This window comes from Dasypus novemcinctus, chromosome X (assembly GCF_030445035.2).
Source record: "Dasypus novemcinctus isolate mDasNov1 chromosome X, mDasNov1.1.hap2, whole genome shotgun sequence".
Classification (NCBI taxonomy): Eukaryota; Metazoa; Chordata; class Mammalia; order Cingulata; family Dasypodidae; genus Dasypus; species Dasypus novemcinctus.
Genome location: NC_080704.1, coordinates 67,903,160 through 67,928,965, shown reverse-complemented (window position 1 = coordinate 67,928,965; position 25,806 = coordinate 67,903,160). Strand labels below are relative to the sequence as shown.

Below are 25,806 nucleotides of genomic sequence, written 5' to 3'. Positions count from 1 at the left end.
TAAAGTCATTTGTCCTTTCCATTTCCCCCTTTTATTCAGGTCAAAAAGCATTTTTAACTCCTGGTATTATATGTAGATTGGGATATTCTGCTGGTCTGAGTTGACCCTTTTATTCAAGGTCATTTTCTAGTTACATCATCAACTAGTACTTGGTAGTAATCCCACAATGCCAGATAGTCTCATCGCCAGGAGTCATGTCCCACGCTGGGGGGAAGGCAATACATTTTCATGCTGAGTTTGGATTCAAGACTGGCCACATTTGAGCAACACGGAGGCTCTCAGGAGATAACTCTTAGGCACCCGGCAGCTCTAGGCCTTGTTCTTATTTCAGGTGTACAGGCTTACAAGCATAGTCATTAGTATAAAGGGCTCATTGTTGGACCTTCCTTCTTTTGGCCTTTGCCATTGCACTTGGGGAGTTGTTGTTCCTTTAGGGATTGTGATAGAGTTCCTCTGGCTAGGAAGTCAGCACTCCCTCAGTTATTGTATTTAATTGTAACCACTATGAAAATATCCAAACATTTTTATGTACCCGGGATATATGCCCTGGAGAACTCCCTGCTAACCATGTGTGCCCTCTCAGTAACATCCCACACCAGTATTCCTCCGGTGCCATTGTTGAAACTCTCTGTGATCCAAAACTTCAAAAATAAAGCCGAATATATTGCGAGGTTCCTTTAATAATAAAATGGAATATAGTGATGAGTTTAAAGGTTAGATAGATAATACATATTAATTAAGAAAAATTAAGGTAAAAATAAATTGGGGTATCAAAAAATTTAAAAATGTGAAAGCTTTGTTTTTGATGTTTTGCCTTCCTTCACTGCAATAAGTGTTGCCCTGTATGCATATTGGCAAGGCAACGTCTTCCGTCTTTTCCTCAGTGTCAATGTCCTTTCTTTTTCTTTCTTTTTTCTTCCTAATTATTAAGCTTATCTTCACGAAAGTTTTAGATCACATTAGTTCATATATACAATATACAGTATTCCCACATATCCAACATAAAACCCTTTTCCCTTCAAAAGCAATAATCTTTTTACATGTTCATAACATAGTTACTGAAACTGATGTACAGATATTGAGACAATAGCTTTCAAACAAGGTAACATTTGGGTTTACATTGTGGTTTATATTTTAGACAATACAATTTTCTAAATTTTTAGTTATCTTATGTTTTACATTATGATTTGCATTTTAGCCTATCAGCCCCTATGTATTTTTGGTGTAATTTAACATGTCTTATATCCATCCTTGCTTACTCTTGTGGAACACATCTATTGCTCACACAGTTACATTGATTCAATCTATTCAATACCTCTTTCCCCCTCCTGTCAGGGCCCACAGTGACAGTCAATCTTCATTGCTTGAAAGGCCATGTTCAGAGATACTTGCAGCAGTGTTGAGGGCTTGACATGCTCAACTGCCCTAATGCAGTGGGATCCACCATTTCTCTCGAGAGATACAATTCCCTCTATTCGAAAACATCAGTCCTCCCTAGGATGTGGGTATGCCCTCACTCTCATTACATGGGTCTCTATTCCATGATATCGCCCACTATGGCAACATGAACACTCATGCACTCCCTTGAAGCCTCTCCTACATCAGATTATCCCCTTTAAGTGTCTTAAACAGGTAACCTTCCTTATTATATTTTTGAAAAAGTTTTCTCAGCATTCTACTCTCAACCAAATACCTGACAATCTCCTATGTTCATATGTTCCCCCACCCTCCCCCCAGTTACTTGGGCAATATTACCCATCCTCCCATCCCTAACCCACCTCAAGCCCGCAAAGCCCCACACAAAGGTAATGCTTTGCCCCCATTTTATCCCATCCTTGTACAAATACTTACCTCCAGCTTATCATAGATTTCACTCATGTAGGTGTCAGCTTTCATCTTTCCTCTACCCTCCGATTCCTTTAAGGCTATCATCCAATCTCTAGCTCTCTGAGGCAGCTTGGTTTACTTATTTCATATCATTGAGGTCATGTAGTATTTGTCCTCCAATGCCTGGGTTGCTTCACTCAACATAAGGTTCTCAAGATTCATCCATGTTATCACATGTGTTTGTAGTGTATTCATTCTAAAAGCTGAATAGTATTACTTTGTATGTATATACCACATTTTATTTATCCATTCATCTGTTGATGGGCATTTGGGTTGATTCCAACTTTTGGCAATAGTGAACAATGCTGCTATCAACATGGGTGTGCACATATTGGTTTGTGTCCTTTTCAGTTCTATTGGATATATACCCAGCAGTGGAATTGCTGGGTCATATGGCAAATCTATAGCTAGTTTTTTGAGAAACTGCCAAACTGTCCTCCAGAATGGCTGGATCGTTCTGCATTCCTACCAGCAGTTGGTGAGTATTCCCATTCCTCCACATCGCCTCCAGCATTTGTAGTCTTCTATTTTTTTCATCGCTGCCAATCTTAGGGGAGTAAGATGGCATCTCATTGAAGTTTTGATTTGCATTTCCCTGATAGCTAGAGATTTGGAGCATTTTTTCATATGACTTTGGCTGTTCGAGGCTTCTTTCCTTTCCAAATAAATTTCATAGCTAGTTTTTCTAGGTCCTTAAAGAAGGCTGTGTTGATTTTTATTGGTATTGCATTGAATGTGTAGATCAGTTTTGGTAGGATAGACATCTTAATAATATTTAGTCTTCCTATCCATGAACAGGGAATATCCTTCCATTTATTTAGGTCTTCATTGATTTCCTTGAACTGTGTAGTTCTCTGTGTATAAGTTTTTTGCATCTTTAATTAAATTTATTCCTAGGTATTTGATTTTTTATTTACTATTGTAAATGGTATTTGTTTCTTGATTTCCTCCTGAGCTTGATCATTATTGGTGTACAGAAATGCTACTGATTTTTGCACATTGATCTCATAACCTGCGACTTTACTAAACACATTTATGAGTTCTAGAAGCTTTGTTGTAGACGTCTCAGGATTTTCTATGTATAGGATCATATCATCTGCAAATAATGAAATTTTGAATTCTTCCTTTCCAATCTGAATGGCTTTTATTTCTGGTTCTTGCCTCAGAGCTCGAGCAAGTACTTCTAAGACAATGTTAAATAGAAGAGGTGATAGTGGGCATCGTTGTCTTTTTCTGATTTTAGAGGGAAAGATTTTAGGATTTCACCATTGTAAATGATGTTGACTGCGGGTTTTTCATATATACACTTTATCATGTTCAGAAAATTTCCTTGTATTCCAATATTTTGCAGTGTTTTTCTCAAGAAAGTGTGCTGTATTTTGTCAAATGCTTTTTCTGCATCTATAGATATAATCATGTGATGTTTCCCCTTCAATCTGTTTATATGGTGTATAGCATCGAATGATTTTCTTGTGTTGAACCATCCTTGCATACCCGGAATGAATCCCACCAGGTCATGGTGTATAGTTCATTTAATATGTTGTTGAATATGGTTAGCAAGTATTTTGTTAACGATTTTTCATCTAGGTTCATTAGGGAAATTGGTCTGTAATTTTCCTTTCTTGTTCTGACTTTGATTGGCTTTCGTTCTAGGGTAATGTTAGCATCATAGAATGAGTTATGTAATGTTCCTTCTGTTTCGATTTTTTGGAAGAGTTTCAGCAAGATTGGCATTACTTCTTTCCGGAATGATTTGTAGAATTCACCTGTGAAGTGGTCTGACCCAGGGCTCTTCTTAGTTGGAAGATTTTTAATGACTGACACTATCTCTTTACTTGTGATTGGTTTGTTGAGATGATCAGTTTCTTCTTTCATCAATATAGGCTGCTTATGTGTTTCTAGGAATCTGTGCTTTTCCTCTGAATTGTCATTTTTGTTGGAATATTGTTTTTCAAAGTGTCCTCTTATGATAGTCTTTTTTTCTGTGGGGTCAGGGGTGATATCTCCATTCTCATTTCTTATTTTCTGTATTTGCATCTGCTCTCTCTTTTTCTTTCATAGTCTAAGTGTTTGTCAGTTTTTTGATCTTCTCAAAGAACCAGATCTTGGTCTTGTTTATCATTTCAAGTGCTTTCTTTTTTTCTATTTCATTTAGTTCTGTTCTTATCTTTGTTCTTTCTTTCTTCTTCCTGTGGATTTACTTTGTTGTTTTTTTCCTACAGCCAACTGAATATGGAGAGGAATGTTGTGAGAATTAAAAGGCCAGTGTTTTCATGAGAGAGGGAAAGAGAAAAGAAAGACAATAATATCAGGAATGGATAAAAGACAGAAAATAGAACAAAGGTATTAGAAATAAAATTTCAGACAATTTGGGAGCCAAAGAAAGGGAGGTGAAATATATGAGAAAAAGTAGATGATGGAGGATAGAAAGATGTAGTGGAAAGGGGATAGTGTAGGTGGCCAAAATCAATACACACAGTAAAGAGGAAATGGGGGATGAAGAAACACAGCAAATGTGAAGTGCTCCCTGTAACACCTATTATATAAAGAAAAGAAAATAAAAAACAAGAAAGAGAGAAAAGATAAAAAAGAGAAGAGTAAAAGGGGCAGCAAAGAAAAGGGGGAAAACAAGCAAGAAAAAGATAAAGAGAAAAAAACTAAACAAATGAAAAAGGACCTTGGAGGACAAAAAGGGAGAAAACACCAGGAGACAATCAAATATTAGCAACCACGACAAAGAAAAAAAAGGGGGGGGGGAAGAAAAGAACCAACATTTCTAGCTAGGAATCCCCTTTGCAGTTAAATAAAACACTTAGGGATCTGAGCTTCCCACTTTCTCCCTTCCCCGCTTCTCCCTCTCCCAGTGCAACAGGAAAGCTGCCTGAGAGTTCCAGTAGGAGATTCATCGGGTCCTTGTTGAACCAACTTAACACAGAAGGCTATGACTCTTTATTTCCAGTGTGATAGCACCTGCACCTTGCCAGAAACCCCAAACATGCTGTTGGAATCTTGGATAGCACAGCCTATAGTCTCTCCCCCTTAGGTGAACTAGGGGAGATCTAATTGATTTTTTGACTCCACCTTCTCTCAGACCGTGTTTCCTATCCCAGGACATTTAGGTTAACTGGGCTTCCTTAGCAGATTCACCTCTCTTTTCTTCCCAAACTCTCCCCAGGTCATCTGGTATACTCCTCCAAGCTCAATGAGAAAAAACAAACAAACAAACAAACAAAAACACAAATGTGGAGGTCTAGGGTAATCAAGGATCTCAGAAGGACTTCTCGGTGTGGTGGATTCAGGAATGGGAAGTCTGTGATATTGCAGACTCAAGATGTGTGAGTCTCTGGAGCGTGGGCTACCAGGGTTTAGGTGATACAGACCTGCTCACCACACATCCAGTTAACACTGGGTTTTGGAACACCGCAGCACAACAGAGATTTCAGGGATTACCACAGCCAGGCTGCCAGCCCTAGGGGGAAGGGTCCTGCCCACAACTTCTGACCTCCGTGTCAGAAATTCAAAATTCCACCTCTCACAAGAGTCTCTTCTGTCACTGTCTCACCAAATTGACATCCAGACAATCTCCTGCCCAGCAAGTCCCCAAAACAGCCCTGTCCAGCAGGACTCCCACCCTATTCAGCCACTTCTTTGCAGAAGAGATTATGAGGTGCACTCACTCAGATGCCATCTTACCTTGCCTCCTTCAGTATTTGTCTTTTTTGTAGTATATTTATTTCGTTTTGTTATTAGAGTGATGTTGCCTTCACAGCATTCTTCCTTGTTCAGTTATTTGGAAGAGCTTGAGCTAATTTCATATTAAATCATCTTTGAATAATTGGTAAAATTCACATCTGGTCCCAGGCTTTCATCTTTGAGAAGTTTTTGATGACTGCTTCAATGTCTTCAATTGTGATTTTTTTCTTGAGGTCTTCTAATTCTTCTAGGGTCAGGCTTTCATCTTTGAGAAGTTTTTGATGACTGCTTCAATGTCTTCAATTGTGATTTTTTCTTGAGGTCTTCTAACTCTTCTAGGGTCAGTGTAAGTGGTTTGTGTGTTTCTAGGAATTTATTTATCTCCTCTGCATTGTCTAATTTTTTGGCATACAGTTGTTCATAGTATCCTCTTATGATCTCTCTCATTTCTGTGGGGTCAATGGTAATGTTTCCCCTCTAATTTGTGATTTTGTTTACTTGTGTCTTCTCTTTTTTTTTTGTCAGCCTAGCTTAGATTTTGTCAATTTTTTAAAATTTTCTCAAAGAACTAACCTTTTTGTTGTTGATTTTCCATATGTTTTTTTTTTGTTCTCAATTTCATTTATTTCTGCTCTGATCTTTATTATTTCTTTCCTTCAGCTTGATTTGGGATTAATTTGCTGTTCTTTCTCTAGTTGTTCCAGGTGTGCAGTTAGACCTTCCCTTTCAGCCCTTTCTTCTTTTTTAATGTAAGCTTTGAGGGCTATAAATTTCTCTGTCAGCACTGCCTTTCAGTGTCCCATATGTTTTGATATGATGTGTTCTCATTTTCATTTGACTCAAGATATTTGCTCAATTATCTTGCAATTTCTTCTTTGACCCACTGATTCTTAAAGAGTGTGCTGTTTAGTCTCCATAGATATATGAATTTTACTGTTTTCTGTCCATTATTTATTTCCAGCTTCATTCCATTATGACCAGAGAAAGTGTTTTGTGTAAATTCAATCTTTATAAATTTATTGAGACTTGTCTTTTTACCAATGTATGGTCTATCTTGGAGAATGTTTATCCATGAACACTTGAAACAAATGTATATCCTGCTGCTTTGCAGTGCAGTGCTCTATAGATGTCTGTTAGATCTAGTTCATTCATTGAAGTTATTTTTCTTTATCCTTTGTTCAGATGTTCTATCCAATATTAAGAGTGGTGTATTGACAGCTCCAACTATTATTGTAGAGGCAATTTCTCCCTTTAATTTTGCCAGTGTTTTCCTCATGTATCTTGGGAAACTCAGGTTATGTGTATAAATATTTAGTATAGTTTTTTCTTCTTGGTTAATTGCCCATTTTATTAATGTATAATAACCTTCTTCATCCTTTATAATAGTTTTGCTTTTGAAATCTATTTTATCCGATATTCATATTGCTACTTCAGCTCTTTTGAGGTTACTATTTGCATGGAATATCTTTTTCCATCCTTTCACTTTTAACCTGCTTTTGTCCTTACATCTGAATTGGGTCTCTTGTAGACAACATATAGATGGCTCATTTTTTAAAAAAACCATTCTATCAATCTATGTCTTTTGCTTGGCTAGTTCAAGCCATTAGCATTCAATGTTATTATTGCAATGCCTTTACTTTTGTCCATTTTTGAGAGCATTGAGCCCTGCCTGCTAGTCGGATGCTATCTTCCCACAATCCTTTTGATTTTTAATTTATTTCTTGACTGGTCCATATCTTGTTTCTTAGTATGGTTTGTAATGTTTGGCTGATGTCTAGGCATCTGATTATCTTGGTGATTTTTCTCTCACTTGCCTGGGATTTTATTGTTGATTGACTTTGTTTTACAGATTTTCTTTGATTCTTAGTTTATTCTAGATCTTTAAAACTGTCCATGTTTAAGTGATCAATACCAGCCCTTGGACCAGGGTACAGACCAGATCCAAGGGGCTCTAGCGATAGGGACAGGGGAGTATCCAAAAAGACTTTTTATTCCTTCACTTCTCGGAAATCTTTGGCAATCCTTTCCAAACTCCACTTGCTGGTGTTTCTGAGCCAGTTAGAGTTGGGATTCAATGTCAAGCCCTGCTGTTTAAACTCTCTGAAAGGAAATCACACTCAGTCTTCTGCCGCACCCTCTCTCTTCCCAGGGAGGTAAACATCTGCTTCCCTCTCAGTCAGCAGCAATCAGCCACAGGTTTTACCTAGTTAGGCAGGTCACCTTGAGGATGGGAGCTGGGCACCATTCCCTGTCATGGGGGAGATTAACTTGAAGTTTTCATTTCAGACTCTTTATCTGTCTGTCTGACTACCTCCCCTATGATGTTTGGTAATCTAATGGTCTGCAGATCCCCACAACAACTGTTTTGGTCAGCTTCTGCTTTTCCTCCACTGACTTTGTAAGATAGGTGAGCCCTGCCAACCTACTCTGATGCCATCTTTCTGGAACTCCCAAAGGTCATTTTTTAGACACACACTCCAGCATCCAACTTTTGACTCCATGCTCAAAGGCACTTAAATGCTGTGTATTGACAATAATCCAGCTATGGCACCCAAGATATATAAATTAATCCTTTTTTTCCATTCACATGTGCTGCTGAGATGTGTTGAGATGTGCCCCAATGTGAACTTGCCATCATTTCTCTCTTCTGAGATTTTAGAGCCCTCACGGATAATTTATTCCTACCTTTCCAATCCTCCATTTTCCAGATAGGTCACAAGAGGCCTAGAAAGGACTAGTTCCATTCCCAGGGCTGGAAAATCATCCTAATTCTAGGTCTTACAGTCCATTTACAGGGGCTCTGATTGAAGGCTTTCTGAATTCCAGAAGAGTTTAATTCAACCTTTTTCTACTTGGCTGGAAATTACCCAAAGAAGAAAGTTACCTCATTCTTGTTCTTTTACCTATTTCTACAGCTCTGGGTGAACCAGGAGGATGGAGTGGAGGAAGGTCCCAGTGACGTGCAGAATGGGCACCTGGACCCTAACTCAGACTGCCTCTGTCTGGGTCGGCCACTTCAGAACCGGGACCAAATGCGAGCCAATGTCATCAATGAGATCATGAGCACCGAACGTCACTACATCAAGCACCTCAAAGATATCTGTGAGGTAAACCTAGCCAGGATGTTACATGTGAGGGGCATAGAGGTCCGTGAAGAACTGACAACCCTTCTGGGCCCAGTCTGTGACTTCCCCAATATTTTAGAAAGGGCAGATATACTGGCTACCCTGATTCTGTTCCATAGGGTCAAACTACTCCTTTGGGGCTTCTCAGAGTTTCTGTCTATATGTTTGTTTCTCTACTTTTGTCTGTCTACCTTTCTCTCTCTCATTCTTTCCCTCTCTGAATCCCTCCTGTCCTGAATCTCTCCCCCACCCATCCTCTTAGTTTCTGATTCAGATGCTGTCCCCCGCCATGTAAGGGTCTGACCTCACTTATAAAAAATACATTTCCCTTTAAGCCAATTGTTCACAAACTTGAATGTACATTAGAGTCCTTAGAGAAGCTTGTAAAGCATACAGATATCCGCTCCTGTGTCTCCCCACCCTAAGATATGAATTCTGTCTGGGTTAAGGCCCATGCATCTCTAAGTTTACCAAGCATCGCTAGTGATGCTGATGCTGCTGATCCTCCTCCCTCACTTGTAGAAAATTGTTTTGGGGTTGAGCAAAAATGACATTGGAGAGAGGAATCTACGGGAAGCAAAGGCTGAGTGGACAAATCTTAGTTTCTTCAGTGTGCCCCTTTCACCCTTCAAGAACTCTGGTTTTCTTTTCCTACCACCATCCTTTCCATCTTTCTACCTTAAGTGAGGATAAAAGCCCCTTTCTTCACCCTCTTGTGTTCAGCAGAGATTAGCTTGCATTTTCAAAGTACATTTTACCAATATTAATAATAAGGGAAAACCACTGGGAAATGGAGAAAAAGTGTTTTCAAAGATTTAGAACAAAGACACAATCATAGCTTTCTGCTTTTATCAATTGAGAGCTTGATCAAAGACTGCTTTAAATCTTTTTGTTCCCTTTCTTCCAGAGGAAAGGTCAGGTCTTACTTTGTTTTCCCCAGTACTTCTGAGTAAGGCCTAGGATTAGTAGCACATCTCTAACACCTTAAAGCTCCTATTTCTCTAAAGCAGCACTGACTGACAGAACATTCTGTAAAGATGAATATGTTCTAAATCTGCATTCTCCAAAAGAGTAAGCACTAGGCAGTCACGTATGGCTATTGAGCACTTGAAATGTTATTAATAGTATGATTGAAAAATGAATTTCTAAGTTTCATTTTAATCAATTAAAATTAATATTTAAATAGGTACATCTAACTAGTATCAACTACATTGGATGATGGAGACACAGGCCAAGGATTCTTTCACTTCAAATCATTTTCTCACCCCTTCTTGGAGGGTTGAAAGTTACATCCCTCCCATGAGTCAGTAATGTAGGATAGGAAGAGAAAAGCTCTGGGGACATGGAGTGCTGGCTTTCACATCCTAATGTAGGTACTTATGAATCCCCTTAACTCTTATGAGCTTCAATTTTCTCATACGCCAAATGGACTTCATTATACCAACCTCTATAGTAACATAATATTATAACATATTGTTGTATTTGGAAAAAGCTAGTTTTCTCTTTCCTCTTCCTTTTCATCTATTCATCATTCAGTCCATATATCTCTTTTATCTTATCTTTTTTTCTTCCTTTCACCTCCACACAAATGTCTGACATTTAAAGAAAGAAATTCCTCCAAGGAATATTCTAAGTAGCATTGAACATCTAAACATTGACATGCCATTCACTCAGCAAACATTCCGGGGAGTTCTGCTCATGCTAGGTCCTGGGCATAGCTTTAACACCCAATTTGTGGCCCTTCAGACACTAGCATCTGCATTCCCTGATGTATTAGTTTCTTAGGGCTACCATAACAAAGAATCATGAACTGGATGGCTTACAACCAACAAATATATTCTCACACAGTTCTAGGGGCTATAAGTCTGAAATAAATATTCAGTGGGGCCATGTTCCCTCTGAAACCTGTAGGGAAGAATCTTTCCCTTCCCCTTCTGGCTTCTTATGTTCACCAGCAATCCTTGGTATTTCTTGACTTGCAGATACAATACTCTAATCTCTACCTATGTCTTTTTATGTTCATCTTCTCTTTTGTGTCTCTGTGTCTCTTCTATTCTTCTTATAAGGACAACAATCATATTGGATTAGGGACCTGCTCTACTCAGTGTTACCTCATCTTAATTTAGATAATCCCATTTGCAACAACCTCATTTCCAAATAAGGTCACAATCTGAAGTACTGGGAGTTAGGACTTCAGCATATCCTTTGGGGAACACAATTCAACTCATAACACCTAGGAACTCATTAGACTATGGGGTGCAGTGATGCTCAGAGATGTTCTTACCAGGTGCAATGGATGTGTCACGATGATGGGAGCAAGTGTTGCTGTGGGGGGAGTGGGGGGTCGGGGCGGTGGGGTTAAATGGGACCTCATATTTTTTTAATGTAATTTTTAAAAATAAATAAATAATTAAAAAAAAAGAAATGCAAATTCTTTGGCTTTAGCCCAGACCTACTGAGTCAGAACTTTCATTTTAAAAAGATTCCCTTTTGACTTAAAATACTTAATAAAATTTGAGGAATACTGCTCTAAAATGAAAGCTATCTTACAATATCACAACCTATAATATAAATAAGTACTCTCTGTTCTCTACATGGCAACCAAGGAATCCTGTCAAGACTTGAGTCAGGTCATATTCAAAACCCTCCAATGACTCGCCATTTATACCTGAGTAAAAGCCAAAATTCTTATTACTTACAAGGTCATATACGATCAAGCACTCTATTAGCCAGGGTTCTCCAGAGAAACAAAACTGACAGGATATATCTTTGTATGTGTGTGTGTATGTATACATACACACATATATATGAGATTTATTATAGAATTTGGCTCACATGACCATGGAGATTGGCAAGTCTGAGTTCTGTAGAGATGGCCTCCACCTGGAAATTGTGTTAAATTGAAATTGAATTCCTGGAGGACACTAGCTGAAGTAGAGGCAGAAATTCTTTCTGTCTTCTGAAATCCTCAGTTTTGGTTGTTAAGACCTCCAATAGATTGGATCAGGGATCTCCCCACATTGTTGAAGGCAATCTCCTTTGTTGATTGTAGCTACAATCAGCCATAGTTGCAGTCAACTTATTATAGATGCAAATCCATCTACAAAATACCCTCATAGTAACAATCAGGCCATGTTCACTTAATCAAACAAGTAAACACCATAACATAGCCAAGTTAACACATGAAATTGACCATCACACTCTCTTTACCTCTCTGATTTCATCTCCTGCTCCTTTCCCCTTTGCTCCCACTACTCTAGCCATACTGACCTCTTGGCTTTCCTTAAATTTGGCATACATACTATACTTCCCACTCAGAGTCTTTGCACTGTCTATTCTCTCTGCCTAGAACAATCCTCTCCCAGATATCTAAATACTCTCTTCCTTACCTCTTTCAAATCTTTATTCCAATATTACCTTCTCATTGAGAACTTCCATGACCATGCTATTTAAAAGCATGGTCTCTCCCATTTCCTGCTTTATTTTTCTCCACTGTGCTTATTGTTATTTGACATATTATATATTTTATTTATCTATTTTGCTTATTTTCTATCTCTCCTACTAGAATGTAAATTCAGTGAGGGGCAGAGATTTTCATCTGTTGGTTTATTGATGTATTTCCAATCCTTAGCATAATGCCTGGCACATAGTAGGCACTCAATAAATATTGTTGAAAGTCAAAATTAAATATAATTGCTCATATGCATAGGCAAGTACAGCTTTGATAGGCAAAGTACACCCACCCCTTATCCCATTCAATCTTCAAACAAGGCACAGTTTGTTATTGTTATTCCTGTTTTCTAAACCAACAAACTAAGAAGCAAAATTACTTGCCGAGAGTTCTCAGGCATTCATCTAGTGGGAGTCATTTAGTCTTGGAAGAATTTTCTGTTCCAAACTCCCAAGTATCTTTACCTTTTCCTAGAGGACACAGACTGACAAAAGGGGAGGGTTTGTCTCTCCAGACCCTGCTTTGAGGACTTGCTCAATCCAGCCAATCTGAGCAAAGCCCTTGTTGGTGATCTGCTGGGTCCTTATTTCTCAACCATTCTTGGGAAATATATGTCTTACTCTGCAGCCATAGGTATTAGGAAGAGCAAAAGAAGGGTAAAGAGGCTGAGTATAATAGGGCCAGAAGATGGTATTCAAACCCAAGGTGTGTCACCTCTCATCCAAAATCTGACAGGAACAATATGGTTTATCAGAAAGAACTCCAGACTCAGAATTGGGATCCCCGAGTTCAGTTCTCATCTTGATCACTGCCTGGCTGGGAAATCTTAGATGGCTCTACCTTCTGGACCTTGTACCCCATCTCTAAAGTGAGCAGATTGGAAGAATTTTTCTTTAAAGTCTGTATGGTTTATTATTTGGTTCTGTAAGATCTAGATAACCCTAACCAGAGAGAGTTCTCTGTGATAGTAGGCTAGGTTACTTTTGCATTTTCTGCTTCTTCCTCCTTGGCACCCATAGAGACACATCTTACTCAGGTATGAATACGTTAGGATGGCAAAATCTACTTTTTCTGTAGGTTAAGGGAGAGCTCTAAATACTTCCTACTCTTGCACTTATTGAAGGAGAAATATTCAGTATAGAAAAAAAGCTACATTACCATTTAGAGTACTTTTTTTTTTCACTCCTGGGAGGAGAGACTGCTTTACAAACATTAGTTATGATACCCTCATTTTGCAAATGAGGAACTAAAATGAGGAACTAAAAATGTGATTTTTATCAAAGTCATTCAGTGAGGTTAATAGTAGAAAATATATTTTTTAATGAGTTCTCTGGTGAAGACACATACTTCACTCTAAACCCAAACAAGGTTTTTAAACAGCCATGGCTTAGTTTTAGGTCACCTTGACCAATGTGATTGGTCTTATTACCTCTTGTAAACTTAAAATTCATATTAAAATCAGGGAAACTGAGTCACATGGCAAACAGAGCTGAAGATACCTTAAAAGGTTGTCTTGTCTACCTCTCTTCATGAAGATAACCTCAGTTATCCCATACCTGTGGAATAAATTCTGTCTTCAAATGCCTCCAGAGAAGCTGACCTTACTTTCCTCAATCCTCTGTATTGTACCTCATACTCTTCACCCTTAAGAAATTCTTCCTTTGATCTGATTGAATTTATCATGCAGTAGCTTTAAGTCATTTTCATTTTGTATATTTAAACCAGAGGTTTTCAAATTAGCCATTTGAGTTTTCCCTTCTATGAATTTCTTATCTCAGTGCTTCCCAAATTTTTTCTCAACTTGATACACCTAGGAAATTATAACACATGGTAAAAATGATAATATGTGTATAGCATGCTAAGGTGAATTGGATGAGACTGCTTATCAGCCTTAAGTGACCAGCCCAGGGGTTTCTGGCTGCCCTAGTCTTTACCAGTCCATATAAGCTGGGATACCTCAGGTCCTGTTTCTATCTGCTGCTCTTTTTCCAAGCTTGTCACGTTTTTCTTGCTAATTTATAGAAGTTCTTTGTATATTCCGGATATTAATCCTTTGTCAGTTTTCCACATTGCAGATATCTTCTGCTTTTCATCCTTCTGTTCTTTGTTGGTGGTTTTTTATTTATTTATTTTTGGTAAGTGGTTTTATTTCATTTGAACAAAGGCTTTCCTGGTTCAACAAGAGAAAGAAGAAAAGGAACTGAAAATTTAAACTTTCTATTTCTAATTTATCTTTTGTTATCATTAGCATAGGAAAGGCTAGTGATTTTGCATTTATTCAACAAATATTGAGCAGCAAATATGTGCCAGCACTGTGTTAAGCTCTAGAGATAGAGCCGTAAATAAGACAGCCATGGTCATAATCCTCTAATTTTCTAAAATCATCTTGAAGATGATTATTAAGTCTCTTGCCAGGACTCATATTTTCAGAAGAAATACATGAAATCCCTAGAAAATCAGAGCTGAATGAGGCCTTTGAAATCTTTTCTGATTTTTTCATTTTAGAGTTGGGGGCGGTGAGGTTCTGACTAGTGAGAACGATTCTCTAAAGGGTTTCCCAAACCCCAGATGATCCAGAAGCCCATTGGTCCATCCTCCTTCCCAACAGTCTTTAGGATCTTTCCTGTGCTTGTATTCCATATCAGAGTACTACCTACCTCACATCCTTGTAGGTTTAAGAACAGTATTAAATCGATAGGCATCCTTTCCTCATCTGTTACTGTGGCAGTGCCAGGGCTGATTCATGCCAATTGTAACTGATTTGATAATTCCCACAGCACTAACTCCCTGTGGCTTACCTTCCTACCCATGCACACCCACTCATGGACTTACCTAGGAACCAGAGCAGTTTCTCTGGGAAACTGCCTCTGTTCAATCAGCTCACACCTAGTGCCATATCGCCCTTTTCTCTCTTACCATTCATATTGGTGGAGTCAGAGTATATTCAAAGCATGTCTGACAGTAAGAGCAATTGGAGCCCCTTTCTCTCCCTTTGCCCTGTGATAGGCCTTCAGAGGCTCCCTGAGTTTTCTTTTTCCCAGGAAACATGTCCCTGGCTCCTTTAACCATTCCTCATAGTGTTACTTTTCATGCCCCCACACACCCTGCTCACTCCCTTCTGGCTCATTTTTCTAAAAAGAGGGGGCTCAGAATTGAATGTTGCTGTCTTTCAGTGATGTGACTACTTTCCTCTCATTTTCTTCATTCTAGTCCCTCAGTGTTTTCCTTCTTTATCCCCAACTTAAAATGTAATTAGGGGTTTTGGCAGTCATATGTCACTATCAGTAAATCAGAAGTGATATACTGATATGACTTTGTTACCATTTTTTTCCAGCATTGCTTCTAGGTGTACCTTATGGAGAAAAAGTGGATGAGAAAGCCTCTGCCCCTTGTCTAATGTTGAAATGGAAAATTTCCTGCCAGATGATATGCCTACCACACTCCCTGCTCGTCTAGCTAATACATTTCCAAAGGTTGCAGGGTAAGAGACACAGACAGAGACACAATCAGACCTGTTTATAGGAGTTATACATTAGACAGGGAGGGTCCTATAAGAGTTTATTGCTTCTCTCTCTATTAGGCAAGGATAACTTCCTAGAGAGTCAGAATTTTGGGAGCTACTTCAGTAAAGGGAGTGGAACCAAAAGAGTATTCTGGAAATAGAGGGCATCTTCTTCTTGGTCAGGAGTTGGATAAGAAAGAAAGAGTTGAGCATGTCAATCAGTGAGGACAGCAGGCAATGGCTAAATAGGTGTCAAACAGGCCGTTTATTAATTTAAAAACTGTTGAATTAGAAGGTGGAAGAGGTAAAACATATGAGATGTCAGCAGAGACTGAGGAAGACCACTGAAGCCAGGCACAAGGGTCTTTCTGAAGAATTCTCAAATAAATGATCTGATTGGCAGCTATGTTAGGAGAGACAAAGAGATAGAGAGCCAGAAGTGGTAAGTCAGTGTGGTGAGGCCAATGTGTCAACTCGGCCAAGTAATTGTGCCCAGTTGTTTGGTCAGGCAGGCACTGAGCTAATTGTAATATGAGAACATTTATGGACTTTAGTCACCAGTGAGTTCATTGCATAGACAGCTGACCTGTTTCCTTAAAGGACCCTGACTAATACAGTCAGTCACACAACATTCCCCATTAAGGGTTCAACACTTAAGAAAGGTGTTAAGAAAATCACATTTCACTTTTAAAAGAAAGGGAATATAAGAACAACAGTTGGTTAAAAATCCACAACCATAGGTTCAGAACCAAAAGCTCAATTTAGATTGTGGCTTTTTTGCCCTGACTTGTAGCATGCCCTGAGTCTGGTTATGTCACCTCAGTGCTCTCCTATCAGAACAAGAATCTTTTCCAACTTTTCTTCCCTTTCATCAATGGCTAAGGATATTAATTCATCCATTCATTCACAAATATGTCCTGGGAATCTACACTGTTAGAAACAACATGCCCAGGCACTCATGAGCTCGTTGGCTAGGCTCATCGAAATACTCTGTACTGATTAGTTGCCTTGGATAGCAAAGACATTCACTTTAAGAAATGGTTTGGTTTTGCCAATTCTTGTCCTATTTTGGGAAGTTATCCCTACCAGTCCTCTGTCAAGAAATTGTCATCAATTGTTATTAAGAGTTCTTGGGTTGATACCCTAAGTAATAGAACTTTGAGATGTGAATGCATCCAGCAAAGCCAGTAGCTTCTAAGACGAGTGAAATGTTTGTGCTCAACCAGCTTTGGGAAAAGGCCCTGTGAAATTTGGAGGCCTTGATGTAGAGAACAGTGGGCAAAGCCCTGAGCTCTGGATTCTGAAAACCTTTTCTAGTGGTCCAGTTTTCTTAATTACTCAATGGGTGATCTTGGTAGAATAACTTTCTTCTCTAAATTTCAGTTTCCTCCTATGAAAAATGGAAATTATTCCCTGCCTACCTCATGGAACTGAAATGAAACTCCCAAGTGTTTTGAAAGTGGTAAAGTCCTCTGGCAGCAAGAGTGGGAGAGATCCTCAGTCTAGGTTTTCCTTTGTCTGTAGGGCTACCTGAAACAGTGCCGGAAGAGGAGGGACATGTTCAGTGATGAACAACTGAAGGTGATCTTTGGGAACATTGAAGACATCTACAGGTTTCAGATGGGCTTCGTGAGAGACCTGGAGAAACAGTATAATAATGATGACCCCCACCTCAGTGAGATAGGACCTTGTTTCCTGGAGCATGTAAGTGCTTTCCCTTTGGGGCAGGGATTTAAGGGAGGTTAAGAAACAATAAGAGTGTCTGAGTTGTTCTGGTCCTCATCAGCTGCTTTGCACCGTAATGTGGGATGGATTTTTCTCTGCCATAACTTTGACCGTCTTGATAGGATCTGAGGTTTTGGGAAAGTGCTGTGATTTGGCCTGGAACCCTCTCTCTTTACCATTCCCTTCCCCTCTGCCTCTCCAGAAAATTACTAGTAGGATTTTTAAGCTTCTTTTTTTATATTCCTGTTGCTTTCAGTTTCCCTGGGACCCAGTGTTTTAGTAAGGGTTCTGAATATATTGGCTGCACGGCAAATTCAGAAATTTGAGAATTAAGAGGGACCATGATCATAAGAAAAGGATGTGACTGCAAGGCTTTTTATGGGAGAGCTCTTGGATGGGGAAAATGACAAGTGTAGGAAAAGGGGCTATGTGAATTAGAATAAGGAACACCAGGAAACAGGAAATTGAGAATTTGAGTATTGTGTCTAACTGATTGGGTAACTTTGGACAAGTCCTATACCCTCTTTGGACTCCAGTTTTCTCATCTGGAGGGTTAGGAGGTTTCACTCTGTATTGACCTATATGGTTCTCTAATATCTTTTGGATCTCAGTCACAGGTGATCTATTTACTATGACAGCTGTCCTCCCCCCCCCCCCATTTTATAAAGTATTTTATTTTTAAATGGGTAATACATACACATAATATAAAATTCAAAAGGCACACAAAAGTGTTCAGCTAAAAGTAAGGCTTCTTAGAAATTCTCCTGCTTTGCTTATGGAATGTGTCAGAAGATATAGGACCACCCCCAGGTTCAATGTCTCACTTGGAGGACTCACAGGATTCAGTCTATGATTTATTATAGTTAGAGGACACAGAACAAAATCAACAAAAGGCAAAATCAACAAAAGGAAAATCAGGTGCAAGCTTCCAAGAGTTCTTTCTCGGTATAGTCACACAGGCCACACTTAATTTTACCCCAGTGATGAGCTATGGCAACACATGTGAAATATTGTCCTGTCCCCTGCCAATTCATTAGAAACTCAGTGGATAAATTCATCCTTAATATGAATTTATTTTCCCATCGTTTTAAGTTGGGCCTGTGTGGTAAGAACAGGTCTCTTAGGCAGCCATTTGGGATAAAAGCCAGAAATCTCAATAATCTCTCTTTATGTTTTGAAATTATTAATCAATTATAGATCCTAAATATTTTTTTAATTAGATGGGCTGTAGGTTTACAGAAAGAGCATGAAGAATGTACAGAGTTCCTATATACTCACCCTCTCACATTAGCAGTTTTTCCTATTATTGACAATTTCTAATACTGTGGTAACACTGTACAATTGATGAAACAACTTTTCCATCACCCTAACCAGAAGCTTGCTTTTTTAATAAGGGAGAATGAAATGCAGCTGGCAAAAATATGTCTTTAAAGTATTTACTAAATTTTTAGCACCCAAATCAATTTATATTTTGTATTTATTTTTTGAGGTACCAGGGCTGGGGATTGAACCTGGGACCTTGCATATTCAAAGCCAGTGCTTAACCACTGAGCCACCTTAGCATCCTAAAGTATTTACTAAATTTTTAAAAATGTACTTTCTTGGAGAAGAACAATCTTTTTTTTTTTCCATTCATTTGTTTTTTGTTTGTTTTTAGGAGGTGCCAGGGATCAAACCCAGGACCTCGTACATGGAAAATAGATGTTCAACCACTTGAGCTACATCTGCTCCCCCCACGCTTTTTCTTGTTAACATGCCTCTTCATCTCCTGTTTTTGGGACATGAAGCCTTCAACTCCAGCCAGGGAATAGCTTCTAAGGTGTCTTGTACCACTGATGGGGAATTGGGTACCAACCTCCATGGCATGGAGTGATCTACTCACAAATCATTACTGCAGATGGGCAGTCTCTTTTTTCCATCCTTCCAAGGATGTTGCAGATGTTCTGGTCTCCCAGGCCCCCTAAACAGGTTCTCCAGCCAGATCAAGGTGATTACTAACTTCACTGTAAGATGAGCTAACCCTTGGAGCTCTTAATTTGCCACCATCCTGCCCCTGCAACAGTGTCCAGGGTTATTATTGTGGGCTAGTAATATAGGCACCCTAGTCTGATGCAAATCATAATTCCAGACTCACAAAAGAAAATCAGGTATTCAGCACAAAGGACATGGTTTTTAATAATAATTTTGACACAGTAAGTCATTCTTGTCAGGAAATGGTGGGAACCCTCTTGAAATTCAAGTTCCCAGATGCCAGTCAAGAGCCAATCCTGCAAACAGGCCTTTCCAAGGATAACAGTCCCAGGCCTGTTATTTTAATTCTTTTGACATGGTATGTAAACTGATTCAGCCATTCCTGAAAGCATCTGGGCAATATTTATTGAAGTTAAGCATGAGTATGATCCAACAGTTCCATTCATAAATATATATCCCAGAGAAATTCTCACAAAGGTCCATGAGGTAACAAGTCTATTGATTATATGGCAGTGTTGTATATTATGGAGTGCTATCAGAAGCAATTTAGGTATTTTTCACCAGGGATATGGAAAAACATAGAGGATGCTTACTATGGGGTATTATGTAGCAAAAAACAATAGACTAGATATATGAATCTTATAGTAACATGCATACATATCACAAATACAGTATTGAGTGTCAAAAGTAAGATGTAGAACAGTGGTTCTCAATTAGGGGCTGTTCTGTACATTATAGGGTGTGTACTGGCTTCCCCAGTCTCTACCCATTAGGTGCTAGTAGCACTCCTGCCCCAGTTGTGAGAACCAAAAATGTCACCAACATTGTCAAGTGTCCACTGAATTGCCACACTAATAAGTATCATTGATCTAGTGAAATTATCATGTGATTTTATCCTTTCATCTGCCCTTATGATGAGTTTGGAAAGAGTATTTTTCATACGTTAAATGAATGCTGCATAGCTGGGATAAACCCCAAATAATCATGATGTTTTATCCATTTTATTCATTATTTTGCCACATTTTTATTTTATTTTTTAATAATTTTTATTAGAGAAGTCGTAGATTTACAAAAAATATGCAGAAAAGTGAGTTTCCTTATAGCTAGTCCCATTACTAACACTGCATTAGTGTTATAATTGATGAATGAACATTATTATAATTGTACTACTAACATAGTTAAAAGTTCTTTGTCAGATATGCAATTTGCAAAGGTTTCCTTCCAGTTTGTCTTAAATTTTAATTTCCTTAAATGTATCTTTTTTTTATTAGAGAAGTTGTGGGTTTATAGAAGAATCACACATAAAATACAGGATTCCCATACACCACCCCACCAATAACACCTTGCATTTCTGTTGAACACTTGTTACAACTGATTATAGCAATTTTTATAATTTTACTATACTCTTAACCATATTTACCTTTGTTATAATTGATGAAAGATTATTAAACTAGTACCCTGCCCTCCATAATTTACATTAGGTGTATTTTTTACCATATCCCATCCTATTATTAACACCCTTTATTGGTGTCTTACATTTGTTATAATTAATGAAAGACCATTCCTATATTATACTTGTGCTATTATTTATAGTCCAGCATTTACCATAAGGTTAACTGTTGTATGCAGTCCTATGTTTTATTTTTAACTTTAGGTCAACTTCAAAAAATAAATAACAGGCAAAAGGCAACTCAACAAATTATGGAAGCATTGCTTGAAAAAAATCTTGTTCAGGCATATTTCTCTTATTTAATCCTAAAAGCAAATTCAATTGTTTTTCCAGTGTTCCAAAAGATGAATAAATGAGTACAGATTGGTTAAATGACATGATCGAGTTCTCCTTGTTAATTAAAAAAATGAAAAAAAATGCTTGCTTATATTCAAATCTCATAAAACTAAATCCCATAATCTTTTTTTATTTGCCTATAGCATTTGTATGGTATGCCTTTGCTTTTGCTACAAAATTTTATATATAAAATATAGTTAATGGTAATATACAGACCTATGTTTTATCTTTTAATTTTGATTCTATTAGCATATATGGTATAGTTTCCTCTTTTAACCACATTCACCATTGTAATTAAGTGCTGATAATTACATTCACAATAATGTGCTACCATCACTACCACCCATTTCCAAACCTTTACAATAAAAATAAATGGAAATTCTGTACAAATTAAGCACCAGTTCCCCCATTCCCTAAACCCAGTCTATTCCCTGGTAATACATATTCATATCCTAGTTTTTAACTCCATGAATTTGCTTATTATGATTAGTTCATATCAGTGAAATCATACAATATTTATCCTCTTTTGTCTAGCTTACTTCACTCAGCATAATGTCCTCAAGGTTCAAGTCCTTGTGTGTATATAACTAGTAGGGGGATTGTCAGGTCATACAGTAACTGTATACTTAGCTTCCTGTAGAACTGTCAAACTGTCTTCCACATCGACTGCACCTTTTTACATTCCTAGTGTCAATGAGTGTTTCTATTTCTCCACATCCTCTCCAATACTTGAAATTTTCTGTTTTTTAAAATGTATTTATTATCTATTTTTAAAAGATTCACAGATCACACAAAATGTTACATTATAAAATTTAGGGACACTATTAGGTCAGGCTTTGGAGGCTCGAGGGGGCTAGGGTTGGTAGGATGGGTCAGATGGTCTAAGGAATTGGGGGGAGAGTTGGGGGGGGAGCAGGTGAGTATGGGAGATTGGGGGAGCAAGGGAACACGGGAGGTTGTCGCATATGTGGTTGAAACTATAATGTTGAGAAAACTCTTTAGAAAATATAATAAGGAAGGTTTACTGGTATAAGGTGTTTGATGGGGGACATCTGACAGAGGGTGCACCTGGGGCAGGCTTCTAGGGAGTGTGTGAGTGCTCATCATGTCATAGTGTGTTATGTCAGTGGGTGGAGACCCATATAATGAAAAAGGAAGGTGTTATGCTCCCAGCCTGGGGAGGCCTGATGTTCTCAAACAGAAGGGAGGGTGTCTCTTGAGAACATGGATGGCTCCCAATGGAGGAGGACAGACTATTCTGTCAAGCCCTCAGCATTATTGCAAGTATCTATGATCTGGTCCTTCAAGTAGTGAAGCTTGGTGGTCACTGTGGGCCTGAGGGTAGGGGGAGAGAGGAATAGAATATTAAGAAGAGGGTGTAACTGGGGGAAAATGGAAGTGTTCCACATGATCTTGCAATGATTCAGGTATAATATGGCTACTCCTGCCCTTTTTTTGGCCATTGTTTGCATATAAGATTTTTTTCAGCCGTTCACTTTCTTTTTTATTTATTTATTTGTTTATTTATTTATTTTTTAAAATTCATTTTTTTAATATTACATTCAAAAAATATGAGGTTCCCATGTAACCCCCACCCCCCTCACCCCACTACTGCCCCATAACAACATTCTTCTCCATCATCATGACACATTCATTGCATTTGGTGAATACATCTCTGAGCATCGCTGCACCTCATGGTCAATGGTCCACATCATAACCCACACTCTCCCACGTTCCATCCAGTGCAGCCATTCACTTTCAACCTCCTTGAATCCCTGGGTCTAAGGTATATTTCTTTAGACAGCATATGGATGGGTCATATTTCCTTACCCATTCTGCCAGTCTGTGTCTCTGTCAGTGAGTTTAATCCATTAACATTGAGTGTTAGTACTCTCAGAGAATTACTTATATTAGCCATATATTTTTTGGATTTGTATATGTCATATGTTGTTTTTATTTCTCTTTTTGTGTTTTTAACTATGCTTACACTTTCCTCCAACTCTGTCTCTCCTGTTTATTTTCTTTCTTCCTGCAGAACTCCTTTTAGTATTTCTTGAAGGGCAGGCTTCTTATTGGCTTACTCTCTTAGTTTCTGTTTGTCTGTGAATATTTTGAACTCTGTGTCATTTTTGAATGCCAGCTTTGCTGGATAGAATATTCTTGGCTGGAAATGTTTTTCTTTTATTACTTTAACTATGTTATACCACTGCTTTCTTGCCTCCCTGAGTTCAGATGAGAAATCAGCACTTAATCTTATTGAGCTTCCCTTGTATGTGATGGTTTCCTTCGCTCTTGCTGCCGTCAGCATTTTCTCTTTTTCTTGAGCATTGGATAATTTGACAAGTATATGTCTTGTAGTAGGCCTGCTGGGATTTATACTGTTTGGGATGCACTGTACTCCCTGGACATGTGTACATCAATCTCTTCTAATAGGTTTGGGAAGTTTTCAACTATCATTTTCTCCAACACCACTTCTGTACCCTTTCCCTTGTCTTCTCCTTCTAGGGTGCCTATAATGCATATGTTCTTGCATTTAGTGTTGTCATTCAAATCCCTAAGTCCCTGCTGGGTTTTTCTTCTGTTTTTATCTAGCAATTCTACTATCTGTTTGAGGTCAGATGTACTGTCTTCCACATCACTAATTCTTTACTCTGCCTCTTCAAATCTGCTTTATTGCTGAGAGTGTATTTTTTTTATTTCTTGGATTGTGCCATTCATCACCATCATATTTGTTATCTTTTTGCGTATGTTTACAATTTCTTCAGTATGCTCTCCAAGTGTTTTCTGAATATCCTTAATCTCTTCCTTCACTTCATTATGTTGGTCTATGATATTTGTTTGAAGAGATCTGATTAGTAGTTAGATGTTCTGTTCCTCTTCCTGATTTTTAGTTTGTTCATTGGATTGGGCCATGTCTTCCTGATTATTGGTATGGTTTGTAATTTTTTGTTGGTGTCTGGTCATTTTTTTATCTTGATGGGTTTGTTCAGTTGATTAACTTCTCTGTCTAGTGTTGGTTTTTATTTATGTGCTGTTTTTATGTGTGTGTTAAGTTTTCTCTTTGACACTTTGTTCTTCTTATTCTATTTCCTTGTTCTTGTCTAGGTTCCCTTGAAGGAAAATGATTAGAGCCTGGGAAAGCAAAGGAAGTAAGAGAAGAAAGAGCATAATAGCAGTATTGATAGTAGATTTTAGTAGAAGAACCATATACGAATAAAAAGAATGAATATTAAACTCATTAAATCTGTGTAGAGTTTAAGAATAAAAAAGTGAAGTACCTAAAAAGAGATGGGAAACTGAATATGGAGAAGAATATAATATGAATTAAAAGCCTAATGTGATTAGGAGAGAGGGAAAGATAAAATAAAGGGCAATAACATAGAGTTAATAAAAGATAGAAAACAGAATAGAAGTTAGAAATAAAAAGCCAGAAAAATTGGGGGCTGAACAAAGAGAGGTGGGATGTAAGAGCAACAACAGACTGTGGATGATAGAAAGATGTAGAAAGGAAAAAAGATAGCATTGATAGCCAAAATCAGTACAATCAGATAAGAGGAAATCAAGGACGAGGAAGCACAGCAAACAAGAAACAAGTCAACAGCACCTAATAGGAAAAAAGAATGTGGGGGGAAAAAGAGGAAGGAAAGACAAGAAAACAAACAAAGAAAAAGACAAGCCCTCAAGCAAGGAGTCAACCAAACATTAAGAAAAAACAGACTTCCCACTTAAGCCCCAGTGGAGCTTGTCAGATTGCTGGTGTTCATCAATCAATTACTGTGCAGCTTTTTCACTGTAGATTTTGAAATGGGTTTTAGTGAGTAAACTAAGTTAAATTATGTAACTAAACTTTTTTTTTTAAGAATAAGAGAACCAATGGAAGCTAATACAAAGATAATGTCTATGTTTTCCCTGTCTCAAAGTATCAGCTAGACATTTAATATTTCAGGGGTTCACTACTTTAAGAGGAGCCAGGAACTGAACCAGAGACCTGGCACATTCAAGGCTGAAACTCATCCACTAAGCCAAACCCTCCTTCTGGGTCAACATGCTTCTCAAAAAGAGTTCCCTTCCCAGGGCAAGATAAACTTTTTGCAATTGAATAAGCTGATTAAGAATCTGTCCTTCCCCCTTTCTCCCTTCTTCACTTCCTTCTCTCCCAGGGCAGCAGGAAGCCTGTGTGAGAGCTCCCCTCTGAGATTCAAATCGGACCCTGGTGAACCAGCTCACCACAAAAAATAATGACTCTTTCAGAGAGAGCACCCACACTTTCCTGGAAACCCTAAATATGCTCTCGGAAGCCTAACAAGCACTTCCTACTGTCCTCCTCCCTTAGGTGGGTTGCACAAGGCTAATTAATTGCCTTACTCCACCTTCTCCCAGACCAATTTTCCCTATCCCAGGGTATTAAGGTAACTCAGGCTACCTCTGCAGATTTGCCTATCCCCTCTTCCTGGTTTCTCCTCAAGCCAGCTGGTATGCTTCTCAGAGCTCAAATAGGGGGGTCCAGACAATTGAACCCACACTCGTCAGACCCCTCTGCACCCTTCACCAGAACCCTTCCACTCTTGGAGTTTGTCTGAGACTAGTGGTGTCTAGGGATTGCTGGGGTTCAGGGTTTGGGGAATGTGGCATTTGGGGAACACAGGTTCTGGAAATGTAGGTTTGG

At 38.4% G+C, this 25,806-nt stretch overlaps 1 protein-coding gene across 36 annotated transcripts in view; it reads left to right on the top strand.

Annotated features, from left to right (window-relative positions):
* Positions 1 to 25,806, top strand: part of ARHGEF9 (Cdc42 guanine nucleotide exchange factor 9) — a 530,054-nt gene that overhangs the window by 100,559 nt on the left and 403,689 nt on the right. For 30 of the 36 annotated variants that reach the window (XM_071212901.1, XM_071212902.1, XM_058291384.2 and 27 more), the window contains 2 exons: positions 8,496 to 8,687; positions 17,183 to 17,362. In XM_071212901.1, the coding sequence (XP_071069002.1) occupies positions 8,496 to 8,687; positions 17,183 to 17,362 (372 nt within the window). The remainder of the gene's footprint in view (positions 1 to 8,495; positions 8,688 to 17,182; positions 17,363 to 25,806) is intronic. The other 6 variants (XM_058291387.2, XM_071212917.1, XM_071212915.1 and 3 more) reach the window with 1 other exon arrangement.